The sequence below is a fragment of the Sander lucioperca genome, chromosome 2 (genome assembly GCF_008315115.2).
Source record: "Sander lucioperca isolate FBNREF2018 chromosome 2, SLUC_FBN_1.2, whole genome shotgun sequence".
Lineage (NCBI taxonomy): Eukaryota > Metazoa > Chordata > Actinopteri > Perciformes > Percidae > Sander > Sander lucioperca.
The window spans coordinates 39,442,700-39,453,444 of NC_050174.1; the positions used below are offsets into that span (position 1 = coordinate 39,442,700).

Sequence of the window (10,745 nt, forward strand, 5' to 3'; positions counted from 1 at the left end):
CATTTATTATTGTACTTGACACACACAAAAAAAAACATTTGTTGTCAGTTATAACATCCATTAGGGAACTAAAAGTATTCTTATTCCAGTTTAACATCATCAATGTTTGTGAATATTTGCTAATATCTTCTTTAGACTAGTCATTTTTAGTCTTGAAAAACAAATGTGAGATACAAAACGGATACATGAAAGTTAAAAGTAATAAGCTTAACATATCTGCTTTATACAGCCTAGTTCAGTAGCCTATAAAGCATGTGCAGAAATGCTTTCTTTCAAGAACAAAAGCAGTTAAAGAAAAACCTCCCAACATCCGAGCTGGGCTGCACCTGACCTGAAGCTTTCCCTTCCATCACATCGCAGATCAGCCTTCACTCAATGCAAATTATGCACTGGCGCCCCCTAAATGAGCCTGAACACAGTACAGACAGCAGCAGCAGCAGCAGCAGCAGCGGTCCGCGGTGACACTACCCGGGATGCATAGCCGCTCTCGCTGCGGGTAAAGCCGGCTAGCACGGCAGGAAGGCGGAAAGGGAAGCTCACAGTGCCCCGCTGCTGCATGCTCGGAATGTCCAAGTCCAAAAAGTACTTCAGATGCGGGTCAAAGACACAAAGAGCGTTTAATTAGCATACATTTAAATACATTCTGAGAGTCACAGTGTCACCCCCATGTATTGTTATTATTATTATTATTATTATTATTATTATTATTATTATTATTATTATTATTATTATTTAACAATCATTATAATTATTGTTGTTATTATTATCATGATGTGAAAGATATTCGTGTTTTGACTCTCCAGCTGATATTGCACTTTAAAAGTTGACTTCCCCCCCCCCCAACATTCGACTCCTTAAATGCCACTTCTTTTCTAATACAACCACCAACTATTGTGATTAGAATTACAATAATAATAGGTGGGGGGTGGGGGGTGGGGGGGGTGGGGGTGGGGGTCTCTATCTCTCTGCTCGTCCATAAATCGCATCAAATGACAGTCGGTCAGTGAAGAGTTAAAGGGAGGAGACGGAGAGTGACACGCCTCATTGGGTAGATTATGTGCGGCAAACAAAAAGTGTGTGTCGGTGTGCCAGTCAGCCAGAGCATCGGGCCCCATCTGCACGCCTCTCTCTCTCGCTCTCTCTCTCTCTCGCTCTCTCTCTCTGTCTCCCTTTATCCGTGCAGCTCTCTCTACCCCCGCCCGCTCACTCCCAGTGTCGGCGAGTAGGCTATCTGCGGCAGCAGCAGCAGCAGCACTGTCACTTTCACTACACCGGGGGGGGGAATGTACTAACACTATACGGACCAGACCGGGAGCGCATCACCATCTCCATCATCTCCATCACCGCATCCCCCTGCTTGTTTTCGGGGCTTTTTTTTTCCCCCGGAGGTGCAAACGGGTTTTTGAATCGCAGCATCGCTCGCAATTCGTTTGTGGATTATTGTTTTCTTCCTCATCGACGGAAAGGTAGGACTGTGAAATGCAAAGCAGTGTGTATGTGTGTGTGTGTGTGTGTGTGTGTGTGTGTGTGTGTGTGTGTGTGTGTGTGTGTGTGTGTGTGTGTGTGTGTGTGGTTTGGATAGTTGAAGGGACGGTTTCTGGGTTTGTTTTTGCGCGGCACATGCAGTCACACATCCTGCAGGCGCTGAAAGCGGCGCAGAAAGAAAAAAACTCACACGCAGATGTTTCAGCGCCGCGGACAAAAACCCGCAATTCAGTCACAGCGCTGATTTAGGACAGTTTTCAGCCTGGCACGGCTTTAGCAGATGGGTTAAACACCCCATCTCTGCTCACCCCCTACCCCACCCGCAGTGGGTTTGAATAGGAGGGTGGCTGGGAGTCTCTGGATGTGCACACACTCAGCTCTTTATCTCTTCTCTCTTATTTGAATCAGACTGTGACAGGCTACATATCACTGTCGAATATTTGGTCTTCTTTCTTGTGAAGCGACTGTTTCTGTTCCTCTGAACATAAAAGGGTTCTGTACGGTACCGGAAACAAGTCATTTAGGCTCGCAGCACTGAGAGACACTTTTGGAAAGGCTCTCCGCTGCACCGTACGCAAAATGTTCCACAGGGAACATTTCTTTTGCTGTTGAGCCTCTTAGGAACCAGCGGGTTGTTTAATCAGATTTCCCACTTTTTATTTAACAATTCAGAGAGAAAAATTAGAGCCAGGAGCAAACCCATAGAGGAGCCTCGCTTTTTTTCTGAGCGTGCAGTCACAAAACATATCGGTATCGGGGATGGACAGACCATAGCTCATCTGTTCCCACTAACCACCGTGTTTTTTTTAATGAGTGCAATTGTTAATATCAGCCTATTTATTTCTGAGTTGAATTTCTTAGATGCGTAAAATGCCAGATTGCTTCCAGATTTAGCGCAAAACTTTTAGTCCATCTGTGGATTTTATTTCATTTTTCTAGCCCGATTAACAGGTTACCTTATATTGCGCAAGCTGTGTCACGGTGAAAGTTGTTTGAGTGGTTGTTAGTGATTTATTACATGTTATAAACTGTTAATAGGAGAATGAAAACATCAAAATAAATCACGCGGTGACTATAATACACATTCAACCCGTGCCATTAGCCCAAAAAGCAACACTAAAGAGTTGTGAATGATTATTTTGTGATCAATGTTAGAAATATTTTGTGCAACAATAATCACAGTAAAGACTGGAATATGATTATTATTTAGACAATTTATGAATTACTTTTTTTTTCTTTTTTTTCTCGCGATTGGAGCAGAGCTTTCTAGCGGCGTTGAAACCCATTATTATTATTTTTTCTCATTCTATATATTTTTTAATGTTATTCGACTGTCCATTGAGCCTCATTTACGGCTGCACACGCGCGTATCAGGTGCACGTTTCCGCGCACAGTCTCTGCTGTAGTTAGCGGCATAGGGAGGAGAGCCGCAGCCGTCTGAACACACATTCAGAGGTTAGAAAAGGGAGAAAAGAAATAATTAACTGGTCGTGCTGCTTTAATTACAGTCTCAGAGGGGAACGTGGTGGATTATGGTAATGAGGCGGCATACGCTGCCGCTTGTAGAAAGGAGAGAAAGGTTGGCTGACATGAAATCACTGACTTTGACAGTCCACTTGAAACCCATTGGACATGCTCTCTCCATTGGACATGCACGGACCTCAGCAGCTCGCACTTGGAGTTTCTTTTTATTTTTAATTCTTTCTTTTTTCGTAAGGAATAAAGATCCTGTAGTGACTCTATAATACGATTTAGATGTCACAGCAACACTATGAAGCCTTAATATTAAAGGAATATTGGGCTACATTTACAGAATATATGATAATAAACACACAGGTTGCCATAAAGCCATTGTAAACACAATGCATTCAACGCAATTCACAAGGCACTTCATTATAATATAAGATTAGGCTATAGGAAGATTATTGGATTTTTTTCGTTTTGAATGCCGCCAATCATAACCCTTACAGCTGAATAGACAACTGTAGCCCGTAGAGGCCTGCTAATGCTAATATAACTAATAATATTAATACTAATAATAATACTTTTAATATAGGCTATATTATAGCCTAAAATAACGAAGGCAACAAATTCTATCGTAATCCACCATCTAAAATAATCTTATGGCCTAGATAGTTTTTAATATTTTCATCAAATATTTGGTACACTCCGACACTATTATTATTATTATTATTATTATTATTATCGTAAAAACAACACCAATACAAATAATGATAATATTGTGATTTGGATTATTATTACTATGTTTGGTCTTTTATGATTGTAGCATATTTCCCTTCTCTTATAATCATTGACATCATCAGGATGCTGAAGGTGATGCCGTCATGAAGTTATTACGGGGATTGAATAAATTAGAAAGCTTGGCCAAAAAAAAAAGAAAAAGAAAAAAAGAAAAGAAAGAAACGGGCCCCCAAACGCCGCCCTTGACAGCTGGTTTCGCCAATCTGTCTAGGAAGAGATTTATTCCCTATCAGCAGGGACAGCGGAGGGAGAACCCACGAGACAGCTAGTTTAGCAGCTTTAGGTTGACATTTACGGTTTATATTCGGTTGATAAACAGAATTAGAAGAACTGGGACTAAAAACCTAAATTCATTATTTCCATGTAACAGAACTGGGTTTAGTTGTTTACCGACTGCTGATCTCTGGTGTCTCTTGTCTCTGCAGAGTGAAATGGAGGAGTCCAGCTCTCAGAAGTTGGTGTGGGATGGGGACGCCAAAGCGGTCCAGCAGTGTCTGACGGACATTTTCACAAGCGTCTACACGACGTGTGACATCCCGGAAAACGCCATTTTCGGGCCTTGTGTGTTGAGCCACACGTCGCTGTATGACAGCATCGCCTTCATAGCTCTGAAATCCACCGACAAACGCACAGCACCTTATATCTTCAGGGTAAGGTGGTCTTTATTTGGAACTATTTGTACTTTAATGCAAGCCCCAGCATGCTTTCTATATTTTTTTTAATTAGCCCAGTATTTATTATTTTTTTATGTTTTAATTTTGAAATACAAATTCTACCAGTTAGCATCTTAACAAGCCTGTCAAAATCTCTTTTATTAATGCTTGTCTTGCTGAGCAGCTCCAGATATAGCAAATCTATTTTTATAGATAGCCTTTGTCCTATTAATGCATGGCACAACTGGAGCAAGACACTACCATGTTAGTAGATTTTTGCAGTCTTATTTTAATAAAAAAAAATTCACCCAACACTGCAAAAACAAATCCCCACCGGAACAAGTAATTGAATCATTTATTTATTATATGAGTCATGGAAATGTTTCCTTTTTTAATATTTCTACAAGAAGGGAATAATCTGCCAATGAATTTGAGATAATTTTGTTCTAAGGAAAAGCTATTTATTTCAGACATTTGCTTCAGTTTTCCAATAATTATTGTCAACAATGTCAGTAATAATAGTGCAATGTGTCATACTGCCTTGTTTCAAGATGTGGGCATATTGAAATAAATATTTGGTCTGAAGGGGTTGGGTGATATTAAAGGTCCTTATTTGCAGTACTTTCATTTATTTTAATTGAAAAAATAAGATTTTGAGGCAGAATATATGCCTGGAAATGATTTTGAGCTGTTGCCCTGATGTAATAACTCAATGGGTATGTTTGTTTTGTTCAGGTGGACACCTCAGCGGCCAACAGCACTTCAGAGGGCTTGATGTGGCTGCGGTTGGTCCAGTCGGCCCGGGACAAGGAGGAGCAGAACCTGGAGGCCTACGTGAAGAACGGCCAGCTGCTGTACCGTTCGCTCCGCCGGATCGAGAAGGACGAGGAGCTGCTGGTCTGGTACGGCAAAGACCTCATCGACCTGCTGCTGCTCAGCTCCAGCAAAGCGCCCGCCAAGAGCAAAGGTGAGTCGACTGAAACCAGATCCCCTTTCGACCGTGTTGTAGCCCGTGTTGACTCTCTGCACTGTTAGCCATTGCTGTAAAAGCTACAGTTAATTACTCAAAAATGCCCAGTTAAATACCTTAAAACACGTTTCAGTATCAAAACTGTAACATGCATTGCATCATGGGAATCTTCTTATATACTACAGTAAATTACTGTATCATTTTGAAAATGTGGTAGAATACTGGTTTCATGCAAGGCATCATAGGTCCACAAAACAAATACAGTTGTTAACCACATTATTTACAGTAAGCAACAGTTTGTGCATGTATAGGCTGTTAGTCCTAGCTGTAAAAGCTTGTTCATTGCTTTAAAATGCCAAGTTAAAAACCTTAAAAACCTTGTACAGTATAAAACTGTATCATGCATTGCATCATGGCAATTTTCTTATAAACTAGAGTAATGTCATTATCATTTGTTCTTCATGTTTTTTATTTTACTTCAACAATCGGTGATAGTGCCTGACTTCAAATTTTAATTGAATTCAATTTTACAAAGCTGATACTTTGTGCCTTATTATAAGACATCTCCCTTCAGCAGGATAACTTTAGGATAGTCTCTTTTGGTCAGAACTAATTTCCGTCTCTTTTCTTCCCAGGTTCGTCTCACTACTCATGTCCAGACTGCAGCCAGCGGTTCCAGTTTGAGTTCCCCTTCTTGGCCCATCTCCGGTTCCGTTGTACCAAAAGATTGCAGAGCATCACAGGGGTCGACGAGGAGCCCAGCAAAGAGAGCAGCACCGAGCGACCAAAAACAACCCCGACCAGGACCAGTCCAAAGCTGGGCCGTTCCGAGGGCTTCAGCAGTCCTCAGGACAGCAACAAACCCTCCACAGACTTTCATAACCTGGCCAGGGATCTAGAGAACAACCGGACCAGCCCGCCCAGCGACAAGGAGGCTGAGATCTGCAGCGAGAGCTCGGGGAAGAGGAAGTTCTCGGAAATAGAGGACAGGGAGCGCCGAGGGCCCAGCCTTCCACAGTCCAAGTCTAAAGATGAGCTAGCGACGTCTGCACAGAACTACAGAGGGGCGTACGGCCTGGAGGAGAACCACAAGTCCTTCTCCCCGCCGGGCTCCACAGAACTTGGTCAGGGCAAGCGCAGCGCATTCACCGAGGTCAAGAAGTCTTCCCAGAACCTCAAACACCACAACGGCAACAAAAACCTCCAGAGCTCCAACTCTGAAAACAAAGATGGCGGTCGCCCAAGCAGCAATCCATCAGAGAAGCACCTCAACATCAGGCAGGTGCTAACGGAGACCCAGCCACCCCAAACCTCACCCATGGGCAGCGCTTTCAGCTCAGTTACCCAGCAAGGCGGCGGCAGCGGTGGAGAGAGGAAGAGCGCCTTCAGCCAGCCGTCTCGCTCCTCTTTCTCCCAGATCTCGCCGCTGGTGATGCCGGCCAAGCTGCTAGACTGCCACCCAGCGGTGGGCGACACCATCTCCTCCAACAGACTCTACCAGGCCGACCACCTTGCTGCCAAACTGCAGGGCGCAGAACTGGGTGCCAACTGCCCCGTGCCGGGCGGCATGGCCAAACAGAACCCCTTTGTCTACGCCACCACCTTCTGGCCCAAGAACTCCGGGGCTATTCAGCTTCAGATGCCCTCGGCGCTCACCCTCCTGCCGCCCTCCTTCACCTCCCTCTGCCTGCCGGCGCAGAACTGGTGCGCCAAATGTAACGCCTCCTTCCGCATGACCTCGGACTTGGTTTACCACATGCGATCCCACCACAAAAAGGAGTACGCCATGGAGCCACTGGTCAAGCGGCGGCGCGAAGAGAAACTCAAGTGCCCCATTTGCAACGAGTCCTTCCGGGAGCGGCATCACCTGTCACGTCATATGACCTCCCATAACTGACTTTTAAAGACTAACAAGGGAGGGACTGTTTCCTATCAAGGAGGAACTGTGACCCTGCCTGGATTTAAGCAGTCCGACTGGAGATAGGCCACTTAAAAATACAAAAACACCCCTTGCACTTGTTTTCACTTTGGACTATGATCTTCTAATTCCTGTTCGGTCTGTTTACTTTTTCTCCCCTGTACAAAATGTCATGTTTTGGGTGTATGCAAATGCGTTTTGACTTCAGAAATTGATCTATGTGTGAAGCACTTAAAAGTTTGAGAATAAGGGAAGATTTAAATATGTGTAAATGTACAGTAAGTTGTATTTTATATCATATAAATGCAAATATAGAGAACAAATACAAATGTAGTCACATGTCATGGTTTACAACGCAGCAAGTTTTTTCATGTCTACGATGAATATGGACACAAATTGGCATATTATGTCAGACTATATTTCAGAGTGCATGTAATATTAAATGATATTAATTTAAGATGCAGTCTATACATTACGATGTAAATAATTTGTTTCATTTGAAATACAAAGTGTAATATTTTGTGTCAGTGGGGAATAGTTTCAGTGTTTCTTCCTTTTGTGGGAATTTACTACTTGATAGTTTATCTAATCACGTTGAATGCATTGACAATAAAATAGCTTTATTTTCAACTGTGGCCTTCCTGGATTGTTGGTTGTTTTTTTTAACTGCAACTGAAATATATGATGTCTTGATGGTTGATACCATCGGGCATCGGCATTCATTAATGCATTTATAAAACAAGGTCAACATCACATTTATATAAAATGCAAAAAGCCCACATTTTTTAACCCTAATTGTATGTTTGATATTTTTATGTAAAAAAAAAAAATACATTTCATATAGTGCCAACCTTCAATATTAATAAAATACAAGAACCACATTGTACATACAGCCTAAATAAAATGAAATACAGTAAATGTTTAATGACTATGATTAATGTTTCAATATGTTGATTTTTTATAGAAAATATACGAACACGTACACTGAATGTCCCCATGTATTATTATTAGCCTATAATTTTTTACCATATTATTATTATTATTATTATTATTATTATTATTATTATTGACATAGGCCTACGTCATCATTAAATGTCGCTCGCATTAATCACACGCTGACGTTTTCCCTTGAGAGGTATCTTTAATTAGAGTGTTAGGAAAAAATGATCATTCCCATACCTGCAAATTTTATTTTATTGTTATAAAATCCAGAATACGGGCCTGTATATAAATACATTTTTTTCGGAATAAAAGCAATGAAGTGACGAGAGAATGATTTCTAATTCGCTCAGATCTTCAGTTTCTGTAAAGCAGAAAATACAGAAATGATAGTCGGTTCATCAGAGAGTGCATGATACGTCATTTATGGTTTTCTTTAAAGAATAAAACACATACTGTGTGTCTCCGATGAGATGTTTTTAAAAGTAATATTGGATTCGTTTTCCTTTGTAGTAGAAGCACACTGTAGGTTAATAGAATTGCAGACAGAAAGCTGCAGTTTAACAAAAGCCACGAAATCAGTGAATAAATATAGTTTCAATTTCAAAAATTAAAAATGCTCCTCTCACCTGTTGTGAGGACAGCGACCCGTCTGGCCGGTAAAGAGCTGTGACAAATATAAATATATAATAATAATAATCTACCAGCCGGCTGTGACCTTCATTTGTAAAAAGCTTTCAGATGAAATCGAGAAAGAGAGAACAATGAGTAATTCAAGTTATTTTCTACAAACAACACAGACTAATAAAAGTGTGGGCATGTTTGTGAATCAATAATCACCGTTTAATGCTTATAATAGGCTATAATAGCATAATTTAAAAAGGAATCAATACCACCGGGTGGAGAATATTTCAGGACAGAGACCAGACACGAAATGTGGAAGATAGTTCAGCAGCGCCATCAAGTGGTCAACATGTAAACTACATGAAAGAGGAGCTCACTGAGACAGAGATTTCACTGTTGAAAACGATATTGTTTAATGATAAAAAGGCTTTGGTGTAAATGTAATATGATACAAATTCATCAGTCAGAGCAACAGAATCACCATGTGGCCTTATCATTAATTATGATAAAGTGAATTTAAACTCATCTTCAAGCTCCACAGACTCTGATATGTACATTTCTATTTATTAAAATATTAATACATCAGGATGAGAAATGCTGGCTCTTGAATGCATTGTGGGATTGGTTCTAGGAGTAAACAATGTCAGGCAAATCAATGGCAATATCAAAAGCATCCAAGGGGTCAAAGGTCACAAGCATATTGTAGTTTCTTAGATGACTTCAGCCGTCACGGCTTTGAAAGGTTATTGAAAGCTGTTGTTCTTGCCGGTAACACATCTTGATATTAGTTTGATAAAAAAAAAAAATCCAACCTTAAGTTCTACCTCCAGGCTTTTTTCCAGAGCTTTCGGACATGTCACATGGTATTCATCAGTGGAAGGAATTTGCTCAGTTGCTCAGTTGCTCAGTTTTAAGACCACACAGAGGAGAAATCCTAAACGTGTTATGGATGAAATAATAGCATAATAGCTGCTGAGCTTGCATGCATTGCAACAGATCACTCTCCATGACAACTGAACGAACCATCTGCTGATAAAGACTGAGATTTATCAGTAATATTATTACAGGATAATAATAAATAGTAATATAATCCAGGTTGAAAATGCAAATATAAGGACAAAACTAAATACATCTTCACTGTATTGGATGTGTTACTGAGTGAATTTAAAGGGTCAGTTCCCCCAAATTTCAAAATTAGTTTCCCTCTTACTTTGCCATGTAGATAGTTTGGGCTATCTCAAACATCTGCAGCCACTCAAATACAATGGTGGTGAATTACATTCAGTTTGAAGTATGCGCAGTACAAAAATAATACATTTGAAAAGTTTTTCCCAAAACAATATCTTTGTTGCTCAGGATAATCCACAGGCCTTATTGTCCACAGTATATTTCAATTTAAATGACTTTGAATGATTTCATTGATCTTCACTGTATAGAGTAGCAAAGTGGGAGTTATTTTGGGCTCAGACAATGTTAGTTCACAGACAGTTTGAGCACTTTTAAGGCTCGGACGGACACAAAACTCACCTGGTTGACTCATCCATGCAGGAGAAGAGCAAGCGTGTTGAACATTTCTGGTTATTTGATATCAGTCCACTTTCAGATTCTGGGAAGATTTAGTTTTGTTTCCAGTTGAAACGACAACATTGTCTGAATATGCTGCAGCTGTGATTTGCACCTCGCAGCTGAGGCTCTTGGGTATTGTGGTATTTAGAGTCAGTTGCAATACCAAGCTAACAGGAAAAAAACAATATAATTCACACTGATGGCCACATGAACCTATAGGAGACTTTTGTGTTTCTATATGTTGATGAATGAACATTGAGGATATTATTAAAAGAACATTTTGAAATGGGAATTTACAGCAAGGAAAATGGCTTCTTGAACCTGCAAC

At 40.7% G+C, this 10,745-nt stretch overlaps 1 protein-coding gene across 1 annotated transcript; it reads left to right on the forward strand.

Moving 5' to 3' along the window:
• Positions 1-1,073: 1,073 nt before the first annotated feature.
• On the forward strand, positions 1,074-7,923 carry prdm8b (PR domain containing 8b). Its single transcript, XM_031305896.2, has 4 exons — positions 1,074-1,466; positions 4,173-4,397; positions 5,136-5,367; positions 6,006-7,923. Exons 2-4 carry the CDS (start codon positions 4,179-4,181, stop codon positions 7,265-7,267), a joined length of 1,713 nt encoding a protein of 570 aa, XP_031161756.1. The 5' UTR covers positions 1,074-1,466; positions 4,173-4,178; the 3' UTR covers positions 7,268-7,923.
• Positions 7,924-10,745: the final 2,822 nt, after the last annotated feature.

Coding starts and splice junctions, on each gene's coding strand:
- prdm8b (XM_031305896.2), top strand. CDS start 4,179: ATGGAGGAGTCCAGCTCTCAGAAGTTGGTGTGGGATGGGGACGCCAAA. Junction 4,398..5,135: donor CAGCACCTTATATCTTCAGG/GTAAGGTGGTCT, acceptor TGTTTTGTTCAG/GTGGACACCTCAGCGGCCAA. Junction 5,368..6,005: donor AGCGCCCGCCAAGAGCAAAG/GTGAGTCGACTG, acceptor TTTTCTTCCCAG/GTTCGTCTCACTACTCATGT.